Consider the following 27,217-nt stretch of genomic DNA (forward strand, 5'->3'; position numbering starts at 1 on the left):
TCCCTCTGATATCATTATCAATGTTTTCTTGAGAAATGCTTGCTTTGGAACACAATGTTCTGTCTGATACCTCAGTGTCATAATGGGTAGTTTGGGTCATGGATGCAGCATTTCACGGCTGAAACAGCCGTGTATATTAGACACAAAAATACTTGTTTACTGTTCCATTTATGTTGGCAACCAGTTTACAGTAGCAAAAAGACACTTCGGTGGGTTGTGGTATATGGCAAATGTCATTTTTTATTATTTTTTGCTTATTGGTGCAATATGCAGAAATTGCTGCGCCATTTCCTAGTTGCTAAAAATCTAAATAGTTAAATTAGGTTAAGTTTGTGACAAAACAAGCAATGCATAGTGTATAGAATCATTGTACCATCTAAACTGCTGTGAAATATATTTTCAATAACCCCAAATATTGTGTTTCCAGGTGGTGTAAAAAACTGAAAGTTAAAAGACAAAAAAAACGTCAGAACGGGAAACATAGAAAGTATATACAGAATATATCTACCGTTTCTTAGACTAGCTGTCAATGAGAATTACAGATCTATAACTAACATTTCTATGGGAATTTGGTTGGGTTGCCCCAAAAAGTTACATATTGCAGCTTTAAAGCATTTTTAGATTGTAATAAAAAGCACCATAGAAAAAGTATACATTATTATTAATATATCACACCCCATCCCCACAGATGTCAATTCAACATTGGTTCAACGTAATTTCATTGAAATTACTTGGAAACAACGTTGATTCAACCAATGTGTGCCAAGTGGGTCAGGCCTTATCGCTTAAATACACACCTACTCTGGCATTATTGCTTGAATAAAGCTAGCCTACCCTTAGACATGAGCTGTCTCACTGCTTACTCTGAACTATGTCTAGTTTCAGTTAATAAAAGGAAAACAGCAACTCATGCATAGAAAATATGACTTTGCAGTTACAAGCCAGCAGACACTCCTAGAGCAAACTAAAGCCAAGCATCCATCCACTCCAATCATCCTCAGAGAAGCCCAGACTACCACAAGGGTGACACGGTCTTCAATTAGCCCTCTTTCCCTGGGATGCAGTGGAGGCCCAGACTTAACTGATATCCCCCTGGTAGAAGAGAAGAGGCCTGGGCTGGTGGGCTCATGCAGCTGAAGTCTGCAGACACCAATCCCCCTGTGACCAGGAGGTCTCCCTGTGGGGGATGATCTCTGCAGAGGTAAAGGATTAGCTCTCCATGAAGAAGTAAATTAATAACAACTTTGATGCATCATGGGTGGGGCAGGGGCAAGACTAGCAGTAAGGGCAGTTCCACCATCTTGCTTATTTACAGAGTAGACTATCAACCATAAAAATAATGCCACTTTATCCCAACAGCAGAGATTTGCATATTTCTTGAGTCTTCAGAACTATTGAATACAATGGAATGAGTGCCTTGGCCAGCAGCAAGTTGTTGTCATATATTCGGAAATCTAAATATCCGATTAGGTTGGGTCAAATGAGCGAGTTAAGAACTTACTCCCCCCCCCACACACACACACACACGGGATGACTGTAAATTGTGCATGCTTAAATAGTAACCTACACACTACTCAAAATAATTATCCCAGAGCACTGTGACCTGGCATCCAAGGGAAGATACTATGTCTATCCCATAATACTTTCCTGTCATACTGAGCACTAAATGGGAGTCCCAGTACAATTAACCTCAAAAGCCTTGAGGAAATTACAGGAGCCTCACTGTAATAGTAGTAACCAATTTTTTTTATTATCCAGTTTAACAGCTTACATAGTGACGATTGCTAGGTATGTAATATGCATGTAATATACCCAGACACACATTGAACAGAGGTGTGGGGTACTCATGTAGCCTATATTTATATATTTGTGTAATTTGGGTCACAGAGAGCCAAGGGCACTACAACTAGCCCGTTACTACAATGAGCGTTCAGCCATAACGTTAACGTTACTGCACTTGTCAAAATAAGTAACCCCCTCCTCCCCCACGCCCTAGGGGTCGTTACCCAAGGGACAGTCTCAAAAGGCACCAACCTCCCCCCTCCAAAAATGTCCAGGGAAGGTAGTGCTGGGTGTTCGAGAATGTACAACCCATGCAAAGGCACGAACACCACCTAGCTGATTCGAGCACTTTTGTTTTTAAATACACAAAATAGTTCCGTTTATGCCTGCTCATTGGTGTGTTCCTGTGTAATGCACAAATGCAATGAAGTTCCTATTGTTTAGCTAGCTAACTGCTAACGACAGCCAGCCAGCTCTGTCAGGGCTCTGCCAATCAGACACGGAAGGTTGTCTGCTCAATAAAGGTCCCTCCCGGCTAGCATGTACACGCTTAGACAAACACGGTCATTAACCGCAGAAGTACAACTAGAGGACCGAGGCCGATAACGAACTTTCATAACAAAATAAAATGTTGTTGCCATACCTTCCCCAAATGCCTTGTATTTCCCTGCTTGGAAATACTCTCCTGTTCCTTTCCTGTTACTCTACACCATCTCCGAATCTTGTTTTTTTCTGATACAGTCGGAATAAACCAGCACAAGTGTAGGAGCAGGGGTGGGAGGAAAAAAATCTATGAATTAGCGTTCCAGAATATAACATGTGACATACATTCACCCAATGGGCAGAACGTTCAGACTACATGGTCATCACTAGTTACCACAGTCACAAAGTAATTAACCCCGCATATTTCTACAATTTATCTTCTTAAAATCTGATTGTAAACTTAACCCTAACATTAACGACACGGATAACCTTCTCCCTAACCTTATATTAAGACCGAAAAGCAAATTTGTACGAATTGTTACTTGTGACTGTGCTATCTAGTGGTGACCGTACTACTGAGACTATCATGGTCTCCATAGCAACACAGAGGGATTTAACCCTTGCCGGGATTTTATTGGCTCATGCCCTTAAATTGTTACGTAGACAGCGCAGTGTTTGAAAATAACGTAAAAAGAGAGAGCGAGCGAAATAGAAAAGAGTGAATGTTGCATTGTGAAATATCTTATTCGATAATGAGGTCAGCATTAATTCTGGATAAGACAATTTAAAAAATTGGCATTTTCAAAATGATCATATAGAACTACAATTCTATGGCAGCTGCTATCATCTTCCACTAAATTATGGTAATATTGTCCAGAGTACAATTCAGGGCTGGGGAAAGGGATACACCCGTTGTATTATGTCAGAGGGTAGGGGTTACAATGCAGGCAAATGTATTCAAATGTCAGGGTGTAAGTGCTATCACAAATGCAGTGCATGAAAACACAATAGGCTCTGTGGCAATGCTGATTGGTCAAAGGTGTAATAGGGCATAGATGTCATCAGACCGAGAGTGATGGGAGGAGCTGTAGGGTGGGCTCATTGTAATGGCTGGAATGGAATTTATGGAACGGTATCAAACACAGCAAATATTTGGAAACCACATTTGACTCCATTCCAGCCATTGCAATGAGCCCATCCCCCCATAGCTCATCACACCAGCCTCCTCTGGTGGCCATACAATCCCATGTCATTTGGGAAACCTCATTATGAGGCATGTGTGGGGCACGGAACCGTATCGTTGACCTCAGGGGGTTGTGCACCATCAGCCAGCCACCCCTTTGAAGCCTTAGTGAGATTTCCATAATTTTTCTCTCATTAAAACAATGAGAGAAAAATTAAATTTTCTGTTCACACTGCATGTAAGCTACTGTTAAAAGTAACATGTACGATTGAACAGAGGCAGATTCAGACCAGCAAATGTTGTAGTTTGAAAAATGATGACAAGGGATGGACAGGCTCTTTCTCCAAAAAATTCTGAAAGATGATGTACTTTTCTACATTTTTTTGTAATTCTTCAAAGCCTTATACATCAACGTTGAATCATGAGGCTGAGGCTCGAATTTTGACCAATGGTAATAATATGAAGATAGAATAGATGAATTGCTAATGTTTCAGGGTGTGTTTCCTGTAACATGAGCAGGAAGTGCAAATGGAGTGCAAATGCTGAATAATTTATCAGAATACTACATATTTGGTTGGACCATGAGTTAATTATCTGCTCTTTCACAGCCCCCTTGATACCTACCTCCCAGAACCTTCATAGATGTGAGGTTTCAGGAACTTGGTTATTCCCAAAAGACCAGTTATTATGAGCTGAAAAGGCAGACAGCAGGATAATGCAATGGTATGCAATATCTCAAATCAACTATGATGAGGTGTGTTCAATACACCATTCTGCCATATGAAGCAAATGTGTGTATTGTTCATGAGAATCATAATGAAATATTAATGATGGCTACCTCAGCTTAGTTGATCCCCTGGTTGACTAAAAACATTAGCCTGTCGTCTATGAGCCAATCCCTTTTTCTCATATGCACCAATGCTTTCAACAGCAACATCATTAGTTGAGCATGCAAACTCACAAATCAATATAGAAACAGAATATAGTCCTAGATCTGAAACTAAACAGAAACCGACATGGATGTGTCTACAATAAACTGTTGTGAGTAGAAGAGTTAGAATAATTGTTTTACAATCCAGTGCAGTTTGGCTTTCTTGTAAAAAAAAAAGTTAAGTAATAACACCAGATTCTCTGTTGTAGACCAGATGTGAGGAGTTATTAGAGAATGGGCTTATTGCATATGAATCACCCAGTTAGTTAAGCACGGAGCACATTCACAGTCACCAAGTGGACAATATTGAAACGGTGTGTAGCTTATCAACCTGAAATGAGCAGCAAGGATCACAAAATAACACAGCCACCTGCTGGTGGAAAAATAAGCTGCATTACTCAGGATGTGCTACCCTATCTTTACAATGATTCAATTAAATCCACATGAAACCCATAACCAAACAAAAGGAGAACATAACAATCTACATAATACCAAAAAGGGCCCACAATTTGCTCAGAGCTATGAAGTTGTAAGATACCATCTCTCTGAGGAACACTATTTTGAGAGGTGGCCTAGTTGTGAATTCAATTAAGAAATCTGAGATACTGCCACAAGTTCACTGAATGGCCTTGTATAAAGTGAATTTTAAAAAACCAGTCTGAAACCCCATGATGGTCTGATGGTCTCCCTGAGAAGCTAATGGTTTCATAGCATTAGTGCATCAGGTGATGAAAGGAGAGGAGAGAGAGAGGGACTGTTGAAGACAAGTGAATCATCAGTGGGAGGCTGAGACTGACTGACATTCGCTAACTTTATTTTTACTCTCTTCACCTCTTTTTTCTCTCCAGGATCATAGATTCAGAAGACTGGTGCTGTACGCTCCTATAACAGATGGTCTTTCTATTAACTCCATTGTTGTGATAACAGAGACTTGAGGATGACTGTTATCAATGGGGTTAAACAGGTGCAGATCATCTCCACAGAGAAAACAGCCTTGGTGAAGGGACCTTATGATACAAAGGTAAGCACCTGTTGATTTCATTGTGCAATGGTAGGCCATTACCATTTATACTTATACTTTTGTCAATGTAGGGTACTCATATTACAATGTGGGGTAGATATACTTTGATGAACGTGTTTGATTATTGGACCTGGTTACTTTACAGTGAATATCTTTCAACTTAGATCTTGCAATCCCTTCTATTATAGTGCTGTAGCTAAAGGGTGCATAAGTAATTTATGCTTTATTGAATGAGTGTCAAATAAATCAATGTGACAACAGGTAAGCTGAAGAAATTCATTACACAATATTTCTGTGGTACCGTCAGGATCCGGAAAACAACACCTACACTGTGTTGATAGAAGAGAGTCAATGATGAGGGACAAGGCTTGCATTCCTGTGTAATTAGATAATTGTTTGGTATTAAAGCTGAAATAATGTATGTAGTGTACATACCGGACATATTTGACTGGTTAGTATAGGATACAACTGTAACAAAAGCTGATATGGGCGTGGAAACATTTGGCCTAAACTTACTGTGACTCATGCATAAGAGTTCTGCCAGTCACAATTCCACTGACGTACCAGTCAGTTTGAACTGTATCTGCTGGTTACTGTGCATCACCCATAAAACTAAAGGGGGTCTCATGTCAGAGGGCAGAACTTTCCTCAGAGCAGATTTATTTTGGCTCTGTTGGTTGCCCCAGAGTAAACTCCTGCTCTCTCCTGCAAATGTGTTGCAGACAGTAATCTTGTCTTGCATGGAGATTCAAGGCTGCTACTGAATGACCAGCTGCATGGTCAGGTCACAGAGCCTGTAAATATACAGCATTTGTAAGTTGACCTTCATAGAAATAGACCTATCAACTTAATATCTTATTTCAGTCATATATCAAAACTGCTGAACTCCATGACTATGCTATAAAACACAATCACTAAATTACTATGACATATATTCCAAAACGCTATACAGTATATCATTTTCAGAAATGTTGGTAAATGAGCTTCGGTGAAATTGGTGTGTTTTTTCACTATCTAATCATATCATTGGGTTGTTCAATGACAGACATATTTGTTTAAAATCTATCACTTACTTGGTTTCATTTCAGAGTGACAAATAATCATGTTTTCTTGCAAAATGTCTCTCAGAGAAATAAGTAGTACTGCTAGGTTTTACACAGTTAAATGTAACAAATAACTACATTTTAAACAGTCAAATGTAAAAAATGTGACATCAATATTAGTAAAAAATTGTAATATCAGATCTGGATGTAAAACATCTACATTTGACATTTTTGTCATTTAGCAGATGTGTTTTTCCAGAGCGACTTAAAGTAAGTAATTCATCTTAAAGGAATACATTTGTATGTCTCTGTGTCCAGTACGAAGGAAGGTAGAGTTAGATTTGCGAGCCAATGACTAGCATTAGCACAATGACTGGAAGTCTATGGGTATCTGCTACATCTGCACAATGACTGTATCTGCGAGCATCTGCACAATGACTGGAAGGTGGTGAAAGTTGGGTGTGAGGTCGTCTGGCAGTACTGTCTGTGAGATGCTTGGCAAATGTGAAATGTGAAATGCCAGCAGCAGTACTTGGGTAAGTCTGAGAGGAAAAAAATATACTACTACACTAGAGTATTACACTACACCAGTGGTTCCCAAACTTTTTATAGTGTCGTACCCCTTCAAACATTGGGGTCAGCGCACTCCAGCTGCGTACCCCTCTAGCACCAGGGTCAGCGCACTCTCAAAGGTTGTTTTTTGCCATCATTGTAAGTCTGCCACACACAATATACGATACATTTATTAAACATAAGAATGAGTGTGAGTTTTTGTCACAACCCGGCTCGTGGGAAGTGACAAAAAGCTCTTATAGGACCAGGGCACAAATAATAATAATCAATCATTTTGCTCTTTATTTAACCATCTTACATATAAAACCTTATGTGTTGATTGAAAATTGTGAATAACTCACCACAGATTAATGAGAAGGGCGTGCTTGAAAGGATGCACATAACTCTGCAATGTTGGGTTGTATTGGAGAGAGTCTCCGTCTTAAATAATTTCCACACACAGTCTGTGCTTGTATTTAGTTGTTATGATAGTGAGGGCCGAGAATCCACTCTCACATAGGTACGTGGTTGCAAAGGGCATCAGTGTCTTAACAGCGCAATTTGCCAAGGCAGGATACTCTGAGCACAGCCCAATCCAGAAATCTCTCAGTGGCTTCTGATTAAATTCAATTTTCACAGAACTGCTTGTTGCAAGGCAATAGCCTTTTAAAATGATAAACTTGGATTAGCTAACACATCGTGCCATTGGAACACAGGAGTGATGGTTGCTGATAATGGGCCCGTGTACGCCTGTGTAGATATTCATTAAAAGTCAGCTGTTTCCAGCTACAATAGTCATTTACAACATTGTCTACCCTGTATTTCTGATCAATTTGATGTTGTATTAATGGACAAAAAATTAGCTTTTCTTTCAAAAACAAGGACATTGCTAAGTGACCCCAAATTTTTGAATGGTAGTGTGTATATATATATATATATATGTTTATTTTTATTATTTAAAAATGTGAATCACATTTTTATTTGGCGTACCCTCGACGGCATTGTGCGTTTGGGAATACCTGCACTACACTATACTACACTATGCGGCAGGTAGCGTAGTGGTTAGAGTTTCGGTTACTGGATTGAATCCCAGAGCTGACAAGGTAAACATCTGTCATTCTGCCCCTGAGCAAGGCAGTTAACCCACTGTTCCCCAGGCGCCGAAGACGTGGATATCGATTATGGCAGCCCCCCACACCTCTCTGACTCAGAGGGGTTGGGTTAAATTCGGAAGACACATTTCAGCTGAATGCATTCAGTTGTACAACTGACTAGGTATCCCCCTTTCCCTTTCCCTATACTATGCAATACTTTCCTTCGCAGTCCAGGAGAACCCAGAGGTTACCATGTCCAGATGTGACTATTATTACTATTACTATATTACTATTATTATAGGAAGAAAAAAAACATTCATGATTTTGAGCAAAACATCTTTGATTTGAACAGATGTCTGTCTGTTGCTGTGTCTACAGTATACTGTGGTAATGTACCTTGGACTTGTGTTTTGATCCACAAGGGGGAGCCAATATGTTACAAACAGCTTGACCACAGATTTCATCAGTATTTTCCTAACTTTGGTCATACTGCCAAAGAGGGCACGGTTTGTTGGGCCCACTGAGTTATCATTCTCAGAATGAATCTTTCAGCGACTGATGGATTCACCAAAAGGATTCATCATAAAAAAGGTCAACATCCGAATAGTGTTATCATGAAACTCCTGAGTCGACTTAAAACAGTGAACACTGGATTTTTTCTTTTTTCTTTTTTACTATGGGCCTACTTCATGAAACTCAAAAGACACTCAAAAGATCAAAATAAGAATGACCTTTTAGAAATCAAAAAAAGTACACAGGAAAGCAACTTAGTACAAAGAGCATGTTGATAACACCACTGTGCTTCAGTCCCCCGCAGTCCTCTCAGATCATGTGTGGCTTTTGTGTGAGCATATCCACAAATCCACAAAGTATTTGTAATATTTATTTTATAGTCTTTTTTGCTCATCTTTATCAATAATGCCAATAATTTTGGACTTAAAGACTGAAAAACAGCTAATTAAAATAGACTTTATGAATTTGTAGTATATTTAACTATACTTTAAGTATTATTTTTCCCATTGGGCAGGTTTGCAAATAACAGCTTAGGAGGTGAAGGTGTCTCTGTCGTTTCAGAGGTAAGCTTGAGTGACCTTACACAGTGCACACATTAATTATCGCAATTCATTTAAATACAATCAAAATACAATTATTATCTAATTATGTGGATTACGACATGCTTTTCTTTTTCTTGTTTTTCTGAGAAAAGCATATTGAAAATGATATTTGTGTTGCATAAATTACTTAACAGTTTGAGTGCCCCTCATATGTTGGTCTGACTCATTAAATGGCAGTCATCTATGACCTCAGTCTCCTGAGCCACAGCCTGTTCTCCCCGCATCCATCACTCAGACGCTGGCAAAAACTGTCAGAATGACCAATAGCTTCTACCCCGTCTCCCTCCTGCTCCCCGGACCTCCAACTTCTCTTTTTGATCTGCACTGTTGGAGCTCGAAGCTGAAGAATGTCACTGCAGTTACACGTGAGACCCTGTGCATGTGACTAATAAACTCATCTAAATCATTATTGTTCATAACATAGAACTCAATCTCAGTGTGATTGACCCTGTCAATGTTTCTGCTTCCTGTAAATGGATGATTAACTATTCCTATATAATCGACAAGTAGTTACCTCCTTGGCAGCCTTAGGTCCTTGTTTGAGCAGGTGGAAATCTCTGGGGTGGAATGTGGTGTCAGGGAAGGTTTACTAGCTCCTCTGAAACATTTACTTAACTTACATCTACAAGCTTTTAATGGTCCAGTTTAGTGTTGTGGTGAGTTATCTTTCTTCTGACTGCATGTAACATGCTTGTAGTCACGCACACATCATCTGTTCCCGCTACAGTATGTCATTGAGAGTGTTACACCACTGTAGCTAGACAGGTTTAGAGAGAGTGAGACAGAGGCTGCCCAGATCCCCACTACTGCATGACTTAGAGGAAGAGAGAATGAGAGAGGACGTATGAGGCAATGCGCACGTCTGCCATGACTGTGCGCGAAAGAGAGGGGGAGAGAGAGAGCCTAGAGAGTCAAAGAGAAACAGAGAGAGAGAGCCTGGAGAGAGTCAAAGAGAGACAGTGAGAGAGAGCCTAGAGAGAGTCAAAGAGAGACAGAGAGAGAGCGGAAGAGCGAGGACGTATGAGGCAATGCGCACGTCTGCCATGACTGAGCGAGAGAGAGAAAGAAAGAAAAATGACTATAATGGTCTGTTTTAGGTCTGTACATATGGCCATTACAGAGCTCATGGTGTGTGGTTTCTCATTTTGGGGGGTGGGCTGGTTTAGCAACCCCTCTCATTGACTCGAATATTGTAACAGAACGTGAAAAGCCTGAGCTTCCGAGACTACCTTGGGCTCAACCAAAAATGTTTAGACTAATTTGCCTGTCCTTCAGGTGAAATGGAGATACTGTATGTCCGTGACAAATTCCTTTAGCTGTTTCTCAGTATCATTGTAAAGAGTCTAACGAAGGAGAGTCTGTTTCAGTTTAAAGTTTTACGTTTTAATGTCACATACACAAGTACAGTGAAATGCCTTTCTTGCTAGCTATAACCCCAATAATGCAGAAATCAATAACAACATAATACTAAAAATAACAACGTAGAATAAAGACACACAAGATATAAAAATAAGAAGAACATGATAAAGTAAGTAAGCATACTATATACAGGGTCAGTTTTAGTACCATATTTACAATGTGCAGGGATACTGGATGGATAGAGGTAGATATGTATAGGGGTAAGGTGAGAAGGAATCAGGATATATGATCAACAGAGCAGCAGCATATATGATGATTGCATGTGAGTGAGTGTCAGAGTCAGTATAAATGTATCTGCATATTATGTGTGTGTGATCAAATGATGGAGTGAGTGTTTCTATGTGTGATGGAGTATCAGTGTGTGTAGTGTGTATTGCCCTGTGAGTGTGCATAGAGTGCAAAAATAAGAATAAAATACTAAGGTCAACTCAGATACTCTGTGTTGCCATTTTGTTCGCTATTTAGCAGTCTTATGGCATGGGAATAGAAGCTGTTCAGGAGCCTGTTGGTGTCAGACTTGATGCACCGAAAAGGAAGGGAGATACCTAGTCAGTTGTACAACAGAATACATTCAACTGAAATGTGTCTTCTGCATTTAACCCAACCCCTCTGAATCAGAAAAGTGCGGAGGGCTGCCTTAATTGACATCCACGGCGTCCGGGGAACAGTGCGTTAACTGCCTTGCTCAGGGGCAGAACAACACATTTTTACCTTGTCAGCTCAGGGATTCGATTCAGAAACTTTTCGGTTACTGGCCAAACGCTCCTACCCGCCAGGCTACCTGCCGCCACCGTACCACTTGCCATGCGGAAGCAGAGAGAATGGTCTATGGCTTTGATGGTTGTCCTGGATGGCAATCGAGCCAGAGATTTAGCGTGTCATCAAATATTATGGTGAGAAACCATATACACTGTATCTTATTATTAGGGACACACATGCATCAATGTTCATATTGAAATACAAATGGAAATGTGCAACACTGCTCCATCTGGTTCAGTTGATTGTAAGGAGTGTTTTGATGTAACGTTGTGAATGCAAGCGATGGGTTCACCTGAGGTGAGTGAACATGAACGGCCAAGCTGAGCGCTAGGCTAGTGGCAGTGCTGCTATGTCTGGTATGATGTAGTGGTTTGGCCCATTCACACGCAGGCAGTAGAGAGACCTGAGGCACCTCAAAAGAATGAGTTAACATGGCATTTGTTACATGACGCCAGTCTGAAGATTTTTCACCCCACCGATCTAGGCATATAATGTCATTTTTGTGATTTTTACATTATCCATTTTGGTGTAAGGTAAGATTTACCAGCTGCTCTGAAACATTTACTTAACTTACATCTACAAGCTTTTAATGGTCCAGTTTAGTGTTGTGGTGAGTTATCTTTCTACTGACTGCATGTAACATGCTTGTAGTCACGCACACATCATCTGTTCCCGCTACAGTATGTCATTGAGAGTGTTACACCACTGTAGCTAGACAGGTTTAGAGAGAGTGAGACAGAGGCTGCCCAGATCCCCACTACTGCATGACTCAGAGGAAGAGAGAATGAGAGAGGATGTATGAGGCAATGCGCACGTCTGCCATGACTGAGCGAGAAAGAGAGGGGGAGAGAGAGAGAGCCTAGAGAGTCAAAGAGAGACAGAGAGAGAGCCTAGAGAGAGTCAAAGAGAGACAGAGAAAGAGAGAGAGAGAGAGAGAGAGAGAGAGAGGACGTATGAGGCAATGCGCACGTCTGCCATGACTGAGCGAGAAAGAGAGGGGGAGAGAGAGAGAGCCTAGAGAGGGTCAAAGAGAGAGAGAGAGCCTAGAGAGTCAAAGAGAGAAAGAGAGAGGACATATGAGGCAATGCCCAAGTCTGCCATGACTGAGAGAGAGAGAGAGAGAGAGAGAGAGAGAGAGAGAGAGAGAGCAAGCAAGAAAATGACTATAATGGTCTGTCCTTATGGCCATTACAGAGCTCATGGTATGTGGTTCAGCTGGTCCTGGGGCTGAGTTCACAAACCTGTTCCACTAACACACTGAAGCCTCAGGACTAGAACATCAAATCAATCAGAATAAAACAAACTACAACACAATCAAAACAAAACTGCATTGCTTATTGGGGAACCCAAGCACAAAGCAAAATGCAGTGCTATCTGGCCTTAAATCGACAGTACACCATGGCAAACTATTTTACCATGGTTACTGATCAAAACCTTAGAAAAACGTTGACAAAGTACAGGCTCAGTCAGCACAGCCTTGCCATTGAGAAGGGTAGACACAGGAAAACCTGGCTCCCTATAGAGGAAAGGCTGTGCAACCACTGCACAACAGCAGAACCTGAGACAGAGCTGCATTTCCTGACAAAATGTAAAAAATATAAAACAATTAGGGACTGTCATTTCCCCAAATTTGAAACCCTTATTCAAGGTTTCAAAGACCTCTCTAATGAGAGTAGGCTACCCATCCTGTTGGGGGAGGAAGTAGAGAGCTGTGGGTTGGCAGCGCACTACATTGCTGTGTCTGACAGACCAATCAACCTGCACATGTCCTCTACTGTATGCTTATTGTTATTGTTCAATGTATGGTTATTTTGACCCTTGGTTATTATTGTTACTGTTGTCCCGTTGACAATCTTGATTCTTATTATTTTCATATTGTAAATATCAAAAGTAAGCTTTGGCAATATGTACAGTGTTACGTCATGCCATTAAAGCAAATTGAATTGAGAGAGAGAGAGAGAGAGAGAGAGAGAGAGAGAGAGAGAGAGAGAGAGAGAGAGAGAGAGAGAGAGAGAGAGAGAGAGAGAGAGAGAGAGAGAGAGAGAGAGAGAGAGAGAGAGAGAGAGAGAGAGAGAGGGGAGGTATGAGGCCTTGTGCACATCTGAGGTGGGGAGAGAGAGAGATAAGAGCGAGAGAGGAAGCGAGAGAATGAGAGAGGATGTATGAGGCAATGCGCACGTCTGCCGTGACTGCGAGAGGGAGAGAGAGCCTAGAGAGAGTAAGAGAGAGAGGTAGAGAGAGATGTGTGCAACAGCACGGTGACCCAGCCTCTGACAGCTCAGCCTGTCTGTGAGCCCAAACCAGCAAGATCCTGATTGTACTGGCCGGCACACACTGCCTCACACTAGTAATGCTTTAATAATTAATCATTATCCTCCATGTAGGCAAAGGGACACAGTGTGTGATAGCTTGGCTAACTTTTGCTTTACTGCCACTGTGTAAATGTAAACTGGTAGCTACAGGGTTGTCAGTAATTTCCTCATCGGATAGCCACACAGAGCAATAGATATCATATGAAACATTTATCACATGGTGGGGGGAAAGATGACTTGATATGAAATAGACTACTGTAAAATTATTGGAACATGTAGTTTTAATTAAACATTTGTCAAATTGAAAGCTAATAAACTAGTTAACTAACTATAGTGTTCTGATTAGTGGTAGAGGCTGTGCAATAGGTATGTGTAAGGTCAGCCAACAGGCAGTACAGTACAGTAAAGTACAGTACAGTAGCTGACTGGGCCTTGTGAAGAGGAGCCTGGCCTAACTCTGGTCACAGCAGCCAGACCATAGCCTGTGTTGGCTGGGTCACCAAGGCTCAGTGATGCTCCAGTGCCTTTTAAAAACAGAGGGCTCGCCTCTAATCCTGGGTGACAGTCTGTTTTTCTATTTTGCACTGTTCCAAGTAGAACTGCCGAGTGAAGTTTTTCTAATTGGACATAATGAATGCGGGAGAGGGAGGCTTGTGTCCAAATGGCTGATGTGTATCTGAGCTTAAAATGTGCTGACTTTTCTCTTTTTGGAGGACAAGGGTTTACATGTTAACCCCATCATAACACACGTACGTACTGTGTTCATAAAGAGTTCACAATCCGTTTTTAAAACATCTAAATTCTAGGTCTCTCAGACTAGGATTACAGGCATTAGTTTGAATAAGGAAAGAATGTGTCCAACCAAGTTCAGATAGTCTACATTAGAGTGTGGACACTGAGGGCAAGTTGGCAAGTTCAGCTCCTATGGTCTTTATTCAAAACTGTTGCCATGCATGATTGTGGGCCGGTGTGTGTAAATGTTTGCCCATTCCTCTTTATGTCTAATCAGACTCCACTTCAAGTCAGGATTACAGGCATTCGTTTGGGTAAGGAAAGAATGTGTCCAACCAAATCTATATATATATGAGAGTGTGGACATTTGAGTGAATGTAAAACGTGTCCAGGACGTTCTGACTGGCCTGGAAAGTTCAGCTCCTATAGTCTTTATTCTAAACTGTTGCCATGCATGATTGTGGGCCAGTGTGTGTAAATGTTTGCCCATTCCTAATCAGAAATTACATTCAATATATGTGTTAAAAGTGATAGATCATTGTAGGAATCGCCTACAGACAACTGCTTGTATACTTTGTTCGGTATCTCATATTGTTCTGGCAATTCTCACATATAATCTTTATTGGGAGGAATGACTGACATTCTTTTTACGTTTGTATTACAAACCCTTTTTATGAAGACCATGATGAAAGGGGCCACTTTAGGCCCTTTTTAGACCTAAACATGAATCCTGTAAGACCCTATGATCTGTGAACCAAACGTGATACAGACAATATCTTGGTGTCACAATACCCTGTGACATGCAACTTTTCAGGAAAGTTAGGAACAAATATACACAGGCAGTTAGGAAAGTTAGGAAAGTTCTGGGACACTGTAAAATCCATGGAGAATATGAGCACCTCCTCCCAGCTGCCCACTGCTCTGAGGCTAGCAAACACTGTCACCACCAATAAATCCATAACATTTTTGAGAATTTCAATAAGCATTTCTCTACGGCTGGCCATGCTTTCCATCTGGCTACCCCTACCCTGGTCAACTGCACGGCACCCTCCACAGCAACCCACCCAAGCCCCCACCATTTCTCCTTCACCCAAATCCAGACAGCTGATGTTCTGAAAGGGCTGAAAAATCTGGACCCCTACAAATCAGCTGGGCTAGACAATCTGGACCCTCTCTTTCTAAAATTATCTGCCGAAATTGTTGCAATCCATATTACTAGCCTCTTCAACCTCTTTTTCGTATCGTCTGAGATTCCCAAAGAATGGAAAGCTGCCGCGGTCATCCCCCTCTTCAAAGGGGGTGACACTCTAGACCCAAACTGCTACAGACCTATATCTATCCTACCCTGTCTTTCTAAGGTCTTTGAAAGCCAAGTTAACAAACAGATTACCGACTATTTTGAATCCCACCGTACCTTCTCCGCTATGCAATCTGGTTTCAGAGCTGGTCATGGGTGCACCTCAGACACGCTCAAGGTCCTAAATGATATCATAACCGCCATCGATAAGAGACATTACTGTGCAGCCGTATTCATCGACCTGGCCAAGGCTTTCGACTCTGTCAATCTTCAAATTCTTATTGGCAGACTCATCAGCCTTGGTTTCTCAAATGACTGCCTCGCCTGGTTCACCAACTACTTCTCTGATAGAGTTCAGTGTGTCAAATCGGAGCGCCTGTTGTCCGGACCTCTGGCAGTCTCTATGGGGGTGCCACAGGGTTCAATTCTCGGGCCGACTCTCTTCTCTGTATACAACAATGATGTCGCTCTTGCTGCTTGTGATTCTCTGATCCACCTCTACCCAGACGACACCATTCTGTATACTTCTGGCCCCTCTTTGGACACTGTGTTAACAAACCTCCAGACGAGCTTCAATGTCATACAACTCTCCTTCCGTGGCCTCCAACTGCTCTTAAATGCAGGTAAAACTAAATGCATGCTATTCAATCAATCCCTGAACGCACCTGCCCGCCCAGCATCACTACTCTGGACGGCTCTGACTTAGAATACGTGGACAACTACAAATACCTAGGTGTCTGGCTAGACTGTAAACTCTCCTTCCAGACTCACATTAAGCATCTCCAATCCAAAATTAAATCTAGAATCAACTTCCTATATCGCAACAAAGCATCCTTCACTCATGTTGCCAAACATACCCTCGTAAAACTGACCATCCTACCGAACTTCGGCGATGTCATCTATAAAATAGCCTCCAACACTCAACTCAACAAATTGGATACAGTCTATCACAGTACCATCCGTTTTGTCACCAAAGCCCCATACACTACCCACCATTGCGACTGTACGCTCTTGTTAGTTGGCCCTCGCTTCATACTCATCGCCAAACCTACTGGCTACAGGTTATCTACAAGTCTCTGCTAGGTAAAGCCCTGCCTTATCTCAGCTCACTGGTCACCATAGCAGCACCCACTCGTAGCACGCGCTCCAGCAGGTATATCTCACTGGTCACCCCCAAAGCCAATTCCCCATTTGGTCGCCTTTCCTTCCAGTTCTCTACTGCCAATGACTGGAACGAACTGCAAAAATCACTGAAGCTGGAGACTCATATCTCCCTCACTAGCTTTAAGCACCAGCTATCAGAGCAGCTCACAGATCACTGCACCTGTACATAGCCCATCTGTAAACAGCCCATCCAATCTACCTCATCCCCATACTGTTATTTATTTATTTATCTTGCTCCTTTGCACCCCAGTATCTCTACTTGCACATTCATATTTTGCACATCTACCATTCCAGTGTTTAATTGCTATACCATGGCCTATTTATTGCCTTAACTCCCTTACCTTACCTGATTTGCACTCACTGTATATAGACTTTTGTTTTCTTTTTTCTACTGTGTTATTGACTGTATGTTTTGTTATTCCATGTGTAACTATGTGTTGTTATATGTGTTTGCCTTATGGCTAACGAGACATGGTGTGATGAAAGAAACATACAGGAACTCAAATCCTTCTGTTCACCTGATTTAGAATTCCTCACAATCAAATGTAGACCGCATTATCTACCAAGAGAATTCTCTTCGATTATAATCACAGCCGTATATATCCCTCCCCAAGCAGACACATCGATGGCTCTGAACGAACTTTATTTGACTCTTTGCAAACTGGAATCCATTTATCCGGAGGCTGCATTCATTGTAGCTGGGGATTTTAACAAGGCTAATCTGAAAACAAGACCTCCTAAATTTTATCAGCATATCGATTGCGCAACCAGGGGTGGAAAAACCTTGGATCATTGTTACTCTAACTTCCGCGACGCATATAAGGCCCTGCCCCGCCCTCCTTTCGGAAAAACTCAATTTTGTTGATCCCTGCCTACAGACAGAAACTAAAACAAGAGGCTCCCACGCTGAGGTCTGTCCAACGCTGGTCCGACCAAGCTGACTCCACACTCAAAGACTGCTTCCATCACGTGGACTGGGATATGTTTCGTATTGCGTCAGATAACAATATTGACGAATACGCTGTTTCGGTGTGCGAGTTCATTAGAACGTGTGTTGAAGATGTCGTTCCCATAGCAACGATTAAAACATTCCCTAACCAGAAACCGTGGATTGATGGCAGCATTCGCGTGAAACTGAAAGCGCGAACCACTGCTTTTAATCAGGGCAAGGTGACTGGTAACATGACCGAATACAAACAGTGCAGCTATTCCCTCCGCAAGGCTATCAAACAAGCTAAGCGTCAGTACAGAGACAAAGTAGAATCTCAATTCAATGGCTCAGAAACAAGAGGCATGTGGCAGGGTCTACAGTCAATCACGGACTACAAGAAGAAATCCAGCCCAGTCACGGACCAGGATGTCTTGCTCCCAGGCAGACTAAATAACTTTTTTGCCCGCTTTGAGGACAATACAGTGCCACTGTCACGGCCTGCAACGAAAACATGCGGACTCTAGTTCACTGCAGCCGAGGTGAGTAAGACATTTAAACGTGTTAACCCTCGCAAGGCTGCAGGCCCAGACGGCATCCCCAGCCGCGCCCTCAGAGCATGTGCAGACCAGCTGGCCGGTGTGTTTACGGACATATTCAATCAATCCCTATACCAGTCTGCTGTTCCCACATGCTTCAAGAGGGCCACCATTGTTCCTGTTCCCAAGAAAGCTAAGGTAACTGAGCTAAACGACTACCGCCCCGTAGCACTCACTTCCGTCATCATGAAGTGCTTTGAGAGACTAGTCAAGGACCATATCACCTCCACCCTACCTGACACCCTAGACCCACACCCACCGCCCAAATAGGTCCACAGACGATGCAATCTCAACCACACTGCACACTGCCCTAACCCATCTGGACAAGAGGAATACCTATGTGAGAATGCTGCTCATCGACTACAGCTCGGCATTCAACACCATAGTACCCTCCAAGCTCGTCATCAAGCTCGAGACCCTGGGTCTCGACCCCGCCCTGTGCAACTGGGTACTGGACTTCCTGACGGGCCGCCCCCAGGTGGTGAGGGTAGGCAACAACATCTCCACCCCGCTGATCCTCAACACTGGGGCCCCACAAGGGTGCGTTCTGAGCCCTCTCCTGTACTCCCTGTTCACCCACGACTGCGTGGCCACGCACGCCTCCAACTCAATCATCAAGTTTGCGGACGACACAACAGTGGTAGGCTTGATTACCAACAACGACGAGACGGCCTACAGGGAGGAGGTGAGGGCCCTCGGAGTGTGGTGTCAGGAAAATAACCTCACACTTAGTCAACAAAACTAAGGAGATGATTGTGGACTTCAGGAAACAGCAGAGGGAACACCCCCCTATCCACATCGATGGAACTGTAGTGGAGAGGGTAGCAAGTTTTAAGTTTCTCGGCATACACATCACAGACAAACTGAATTGGTCCACTCACACAGACAGCATCGTGAAGAAGGCGCAGCAGCGCCTCTTCAACCTCAGGAGGCTGAAGAAATTCGGCTTGTCACCAAAAGCACTCACAAACTTCTACAGATGCACAATCGAGAGCATCCTGGCGGGCTGTATCACCACCTGGTACGGCAACTGCTCCGCCCACAACCGTAAGGCTCTCCAGAGGGTAGTGAGGTCTGCACAACGCATCACCGGGGGCAAACTACCTGCCCTCCAGGACACCTACACCACCCGATGTTACAGGAAGGCCATAAAGATCATCAAGGACATCAACCACCCGAGCCACTGCCTGTTCACCCCGCTATCATCCAGAAGGCGAGGTCAGTACAGGTGCATCAAAGCTGGGACCGAGAGACTGAAAAACTGCTGCCAACACACTGACACTGACTCAACTCCAGCCACTTTAATAATGGGAATTGATGGGAAATGATGTAAATATATCACTAGCCACTTTAAACAATGCTACCTTATATAATGTTACTTACCCTACATTATTCATCTCATATGCATACTTATATACTGTACTCTATATCATCGACTGCATCCTTATGTAATACATGTATCACTAGCCACTTAACTATGCCACTCTGTTTACATACTCATCTCATATGTATATACTGTACTCGATACCATCTACTGTATCTTGCCTATGCTGCTCTGTACCATCACTCATTCATATATCCTTATGTACATATTCTTTATCCCCTTACACTGTGTATAAGACAGTAGTTTTGGAATTGTTAGTTAGATTACTTGTTGGTTATTACTGCATTGTCGAAACTAGAAGCACAAGCATTTCGCTACACTCGCATTAACATCTGCTAACCATGTGTATGTGACAAATAAAATTTGATTTGATTTGATTTGGTTTGATTTGCTATGCTTTATCTTGGCCAGGTCGCAGTTACAAATGAGAACTTGTTCTCAACTAGCCTACCTGGTTAAATAAAGGTTAAATAAAACATTTAAAAAATATTGTGCTCTAAAATACGGAAATCCAGAGTGGGCACTGCAAAATCTGCTAATTTTGACGGCATGATACATGTTATGAGCACCAACAACACAGAGAATGGGAAAAGGGATTCAAAATCAATGAATAAGAGCTTGCACCATGCCTGTTTCATTTCAAATAGAAGCAGTACCCAAGCATGATGTCCTACTCATAATAGGAGAGCTCAACGCAAGAGTTGGAGAAGACAATCATGCACGAGGAAGGAGAAATGAAAATGGTGAACGTCTGTGCAGTTTGTGAGAAGGAAAACAACTTGGTCATAGGTGGCACGCTGTTTAAGCATGAAAGGATCCACAACCTTGCATGGAAATCATCAGATGGCAAGACAGACACTCAGATTGACCACATTCTGATTTATCAGCAAGTTGAGAAGATCTCTGCATGATATACGAGTCAAAGGACAGGCAGACAGTGGCAGTGACCACAATCTGGTGAAACGCACAGGAGACAAAAAGGCCAGCCAGGATGTCCCACTGAAAAACAGATATGGGAGTCTTATTACAGACGAAAAATTAAAAAAGATTTGGTGGAAGGAACACTTTCAAAGCATTCTGACCAAACAACCACAGCTGATATCCCTGAATCTGAAGAAGACCTTGACATCTACCTTGGGCCTATAATGATCTCAGAAGTGAAGGATGCAATAGGAGCCCAGAAAAGTGGTAAGTACCAGGAGAATATGGTAGAAAAATTACAAGATTATGTTATAATACTGTTTATGCATCAAATAAGGTTTGATGAGTACTCTCATCTGTGTCTGTGGGACTGAGTTGGACATCTGGGCCTTGGCGCTAGCAATTGATTTATGATGGCTTGGTGATAAAAATCTACAGCCTGCATTCCATAGAATGAGTTGGTGTTTGTATACCGTGAGGTACCAGGGAGTAGATGTCTCTGGTGTGGCCGGCTGATGGGGGAACATTGTCTTAGGGGCCAAATGGTTTCTATAGAATTTGAACAGTCTTCACAGTAAATGCTATCTGGCATGGGGATACTTTCTCACATACAAATCCTAACTTTTTTACCTATTCCAGACATCTGTTGTTTGTCACGTATTCAGGAGGATGTGTCTTAACTCTAAAATAATGTGGCTCGGTTCTGCTAGTGGAGCTCTCTGCATCACATTTCAGAGTGTGGGATCGACCAGCTTCATTGTTGCAATAATTAATCAATATTAAATAAAGATCAATGTTTTGAAGAAATCTCTTTAATTTGAATCGGAAATATTCCACGGCAAGAAGACGGCATATATCCAGATTTTTTTTAAGTAGAGAACATCCAAACACCAAGACAGCTGTGTAAGATTTTCAGAAGGTTTGGGACTCGAACAAGCACAGACAGAATGGAGAACAGGCCTAATAGCAAAGGTGCCCAAGAAAGGAACTTTTGGGAATTGTAACAACTGGAGGCATCACGCTATTACTGATAACCAGCAAGCTGTTCAGCAGAATTATTTTTAAAAGAATCATGGAGGCGGTGGAAATTATCATACGTCAAGAGCAAACAGGCTTCAGAAGAGGGTAATCTTGCACAGACCAGATCTTCATCCTCAGGCAAGTCCTACAGAAGAGTGCCGAATGGAATATCACCACCTACAGTGGCAATAAAAAGTATGTGAACCCTTTGGAAATACCTGCATTTCTGCAGAAATTGGTCATGAAATTTGATCTGATCTTCATCTAGGTCAACACAATAAACAAACACAGTACGCTAAAACTAACACACAAACAATTACAGTTGAAGTCGGAGGTTTACATACACTTAGGTTGGAGTCATTAAAACTTGTTTTTCAACCACACCACACATTTTGTGTTAACAAACTATAGTTTTGGCAAATCGGTTAGGACATCTACTTTATGCATGACACAAGTAAGTTTTCCAACAATTGTTTACAGACAGATTATTTCACTTATAATTCACTGTATCACAATTCCAGTGGGTCAGAAGTTTACATACACTAAGTTGACTGTGACTTAACAGCTTGGAAAATTCCAGAAAATGATGTCATGGCTGTAGAAGCTTCTGATAGGCTAATTGACATCATTTGAGTCAATTGGAGGTGTACCTGTGGATGTATTTCAAGGCCTACCTTCAAACTCATTGCCTCTTTGCTTGTCATCATGGGAAAATCAAAAGAAATTAGCCAAGACCTCAGAAAAAAAATTGTAGACCACAAGTCTGGTTCATCCTTGGGAGCAATTTCCAAATGCCTGAAGGTACCACTTTCATCTCTACAAACAATAGTACGCAAGTATAAACACCATGGGACCACGCAGACATCATACCCCTCAGGAAGGCTACGCGTTCTGTCTCCTAGAGATGAACGTACTTTGTTGTCAAAAAGTGCAAATAATTCCCAGGACAACAGCAAAGGACCTTGTGAAGATGCTGGAGGAAACAGATACGAAAGTATCTATATCCACAGTAAAATAAGTCCTATATCGACATAACCTGAAAGGCCATTCAGCAAGGAAGAAGCCACTGCTCCAAAACCGCCATAAAAAGCCACTGCACATGGGGACAAAGATCGTACTTTTCGGAGTAATGCCTTCTGGTCTGATGAAACAAAAATAGAACTGTGTGGCCTTAATGACCATGGTTATGTTTGGAGGAAAAAGGGGGAGGCTTGCAAGCCGAAGAACACCATCCCAACCGTGAAGCACGGGGGTGACAGCACCATGTTGTGCGTGTGCTTTGCTGCAGGAGGGACTGGTGCACTTCATAAAATAGATGGCATCATGAGATAGGAGAATTATGTGGATATATTGAAGCAAAATCTCAAGACGTCAGTCAGGAAGTTAAAGCTTGGTCGCAAATGGGTCTTCCAAATGGACAATGACCCCAAGCATACTTCCAAAGTTGTGGCAAAATGGCTTAAGGACAACAAAGTCAAGGATTTGGAGTGGCCATCACAAAGCTCTGACCTCAATCCTATAGAAACATTTTGGGCAGAACTGAAAAAGCGCGTGCAAGCAAGGAGGCCTACAAACCTGATTCAGCTACACCAGCTCTGTCAGGAGGAATGGGCCAAAATTCACCCAATTTACTGTGGAAGGTTGTGGAAGGCTACCCAAAACGTTTGACCCAAGTTAAACAACTTAAAGGCAATGCTACAAAATACCAATTGAGTGTATTTAAACTTCTGACCCACTGGGAATGTGATGAAAGAAATAAAAGCAAAAATAAATCATTCTCTCTACTATTATTCTGACATTTCACATTCTTAAAATAAAGTGGTGATCCTAACTGACCCAAGACAGGGAATTTTTACTTGGATTAAATGTCAGGAGTTGTGAACTGAGTTTAAATGTATTTGGCTAAGGTGTATGTAAACTTCTGACTTCAACTGTAGGTGTGCAAAGCTCTTAGAGACTTACACAGAAAGACTCACAGCTCCCAAAGGTGAATCTAACATGTATTGACTCAGGGGTGTGAATACTTATGTAAATTTGATATTTCTGTATTTTATTTTTAAATTCTAAAATGTAAAAAAAACATGCCTTCACTTTGACATTATGGGATATTTTGTGTGAGAAATAATTATATTTAATCCATTTTGAATGAAGGATGTAATACAACAAAATGTGGAATAAGTCAAGGGGCATGAATACTTCCTGAAGACACTGTATGTGAGAATTGCCAGAACAATCTGAGAAAATATATCTATTTTTTGCTGCTTTCAGTATTCAGGGTATTTCTTTTTTTTTAAATGGGTTTGTATACACCGAGCCCCACAAAACTCCATGGAAACCTGCATGCGTAAGTGCACACTATAGTGCTGACCCCATACATTAAACTGACACCATTCCTTTTGATATTAAAAAAAATGTAATTAAAGGGGCTCTGCAAAGTGCCTTTGTTTCCATGCACTGATAAAGTATTATATACTAACTGCACCGATACCAAGCCTAGAAACAGTGACCAACACATACAGAATGGAGGGAAAGAATGTAATCGACCACAGACTACTATAGCAAGATAAGTAGGAGGCTATTTCTAAAAATGGCAGGAGGTGGGCCTGGGAAAGTTATGCTGGTGAACATTTACAATAAACCCCCATATTTTTCGACTGACCCTCCTCTGTTTCTTACTGTTTAATTACTGAGGGATTAAACACATTTAGTGCTCCCCAAATCCCTTCCCCCTCCACACGGGTCGGGCACCTTAATGGGTTTAGGGGCACTGTGGCACTAAGGGCACAGAGACCAGAGGCCCTGCGGAGAAAGGAAAGCAGAATGTCAGCACTTTGGGAGGGAGAGCTATGGCTGTCTCATGGCCTCCTCATGGCCACCCACATAAATGGTCATAGTGGCAGTGCCAGCTAAATGGGCAGAAAGGAACTGAGATAGGGATAGGGGAGGGAGAAGGGAGGGAAGGAAGGAAAGAAGATAGTGGAGTGAGAAGGTGACAGTGTGTAAGTCCTGAGGGGATTGGTCCATATACCATGCTTACACCAGTCAGTTACTGGTCCTCTCTGGTCCACACCAGCTCAAACTCGAAGTGCCAGGAACAAGAGTGGACCAACAAATCCTTTGTCCTTATTCATATAACCTGACTGGCACCAAGTTTAGTAAGCCCTTAAGGTCTATAAGAGAACACAGAAAAACAATATAAGATTATGTAAAGTGAAACTGTGCACCTTTCTTTATAACCTACATATCAGTCACAGGATAATAGCATTTGTCCCTCTACACATTTTTAGACAAGACCTAAGGTTGCTAAGCTGCTTATTAAACCTTCAGAAAGAATGGCCATTTGTAAGGGTCACTGAAGGCTACAGTTCCCCTTCTATAACCGCTGTGATGGAGCTGGCATGAGCTCAGATTACTGTAGCACAACTACATCGACCCAGATACAACTGCTTTATTCATTCACTACACACCCATGACATTAATAGACACATCTATCAGAGATAAACCTTTATCTTACTCCATTGACTAAAATCCATTATGTAGTTGGGTAGCATGATTCAAACCCTTGGATGCAGCCAAGACATTGGCCTTTAAAACGAGCACCAACATGTTCCCTAATAAATAATACTATTTTTAGGTAGATCGATTTTCATTGATATTCCATTGATACTTTGACCCCCAGACCATTGAAAAAAACCACAGTGAAGTACACAGTGTCAAGCAGTTCAAATCATGTTCACTGTCAATCATCGCGCACCAGCAGAACTTTTTCAGCGTGAAGGAAAATGGCACAATTCATCGGCAGATTATCTATGCAATGTTCTTTAACCTGAGCCAATTACTCACATTAGATGCACATTAGATGGATCTATGGATGCAAGGACTCACTGAAAGCCCATTTGGGTGTGGGTCTGCTGTTTGTCATCTCCTAAGTGGATGTTGGTAAGAATATTAGACACAGAGTTGCACAGTTGATGCATGCATATGTCAATTCTGCCACATGCTGCTGCACAGGAATACTGCCTTTAGTAATGATTATAAGGATCATAAGGTGTGAAAGGTTTTGAGTGTTAGACTAGGAGCAATTTAAAAGTGTATTGGACGAATGAAGGGTTAGTGGAATGGTCAGTGCACTGGTGCGGGGGCTACAAAAAAATGAGGCCCACCATTCCCCAGATAGCATCATATGCAGTTGTATGGACATTTTTTTCTCCAAATTATGTGAAATTAGATTCTCTCACATCATGGAAAAATTTGTAGAATAGCAGGAAATTATCTTAAAAATGCAACATTTTCTCTCAGTCTCATGGCAAAACGTGTAGAATAGAATGAGATGAACTATACAACTACATATTTCTCTCTACCCCATGGCAAAATGTGTAACAGCAACATTTTCTCTCCGTCTCATGGCAAAATGTGTAAAACAGCATGAGATTAGCTATAAAACATCAGAATGTGTCAAATTGAGCTACGCCACTGGGTTAGTGTTGTGTATAATGTTCTTACTAGCCTTCAGTATTTTAGTTAGTGTTAGTGTCCAGCTTTCTTTTGTTCTGTAGTAACTACGTCATTAGATTGGTGGTAATGGAAGGTCAGCTGTATATTGTCATAGTTGAGTAAATATTTTAGCATGATAGTCCTGCATTCTTGGACCTCTTTCACTGCTTTATAAGGTAATAATATATGAATTGATGCAAACAGACATTAGCCTAGGTTGTGCCAGAGCCCATGGCACTGGTGATTAACTGTACAGTATCTACACAATAAGATTAACTTCCAGTGAACTCCCAAATAGGTTGTTTCACCAAGTCTGCACCTTTTTAGAAGTGTCATTTGGTAAAAAATGTAACATTCTGTCATAAAGAGCACATATTAAAAAATATGTTTTCCAATCTGAAGAGGTTAAATTAAAATGACTGTTCAGTTTTCCACTACAAAACACCAGAAAAATGCCAAAAATAAAATGTAGACTTCAAATATCAAAAGGAGGCAAAAGGCAACTCATAAAAAATGCACACCCTCCTCCTTTTATTGCAGTTGTCTGCATAATTTCCTTCATCTGTGAAAATATCACTTAACATCACGTTGTTCAGCAAACAATCAAGTGCACACCTTTGATCCTGACAGAGTACCATGAGGAAACATTGCATTTCCCATCTCAAATGAGAGAGTGTTGACAAGGAACAGGATCAGGTCTATTACGTCATAACCCATTGCCTTGGCACTAATGATCAAAGTGAAACATTTTTTCATGGTGTTTTATAATGCACAAGCTTTCTCCCTGATCTCTTCTCATAGACTGCACTGCATTACTTCAATTACAAATACAGTCATACTTTTTTGTAGGTCAGATTCACTATCTTGGGAAGTTGCCAACACAGGGCTAACATAGGACTTAGATGTAAGTAGTCACGAAAACCAATTAGCCTAAACGAGTTTGCAATGTCCATTACCTACCAATGAAGAGTGGAGATTCCTTCA

The 27,217-nt window shown here is 41.7% G+C and overlaps 1 protein-coding gene across 12 annotated transcripts in view; it reads right to left on the reverse strand.

Moving 5' to 3' along the window:
* LOC109896830 (polyhomeotic-like protein 2) overlaps positions 1-27,217 on the reverse strand; it is a 75,032-nt gene that overhangs the window by 40,796 nt on the left and 7,019 nt on the right. For 2 of the 12 annotated variants that reach the window (XM_031808272.1, XM_020491270.2), the window contains exon 1: positions 2,426-2,579. The exons of 6 other annotated variants lie outside the window; for them this stretch is intronic. Coding sequence is in view for 1 of the 6 variants with exons in the window: in XM_020491244.2 (XP_020346833.1) it covers positions 1,083-1,129 (47 nt within the window). In the remaining 5 variants the exon portion in view is untranslated. Of the gene's footprint in view, positions 1-1,082; positions 1,194-2,425; positions 2,608-27,217 lie in introns of those variants that run through there. 4 more of the 12 variants (XM_020491244.2, XM_031808307.1, XM_031808402.1 and 1 more) reach the window with 4 other exon arrangements.

This window comes from Oncorhynchus kisutch, linkage group LG1 (genome assembly GCF_002021735.2).
Source record: "Oncorhynchus kisutch isolate 150728-3 linkage group LG1, Okis_V2, whole genome shotgun sequence".
Taxonomy (NCBI): Eukaryota; Metazoa; Chordata; class Actinopteri; order Salmoniformes; family Salmonidae; genus Oncorhynchus; species Oncorhynchus kisutch.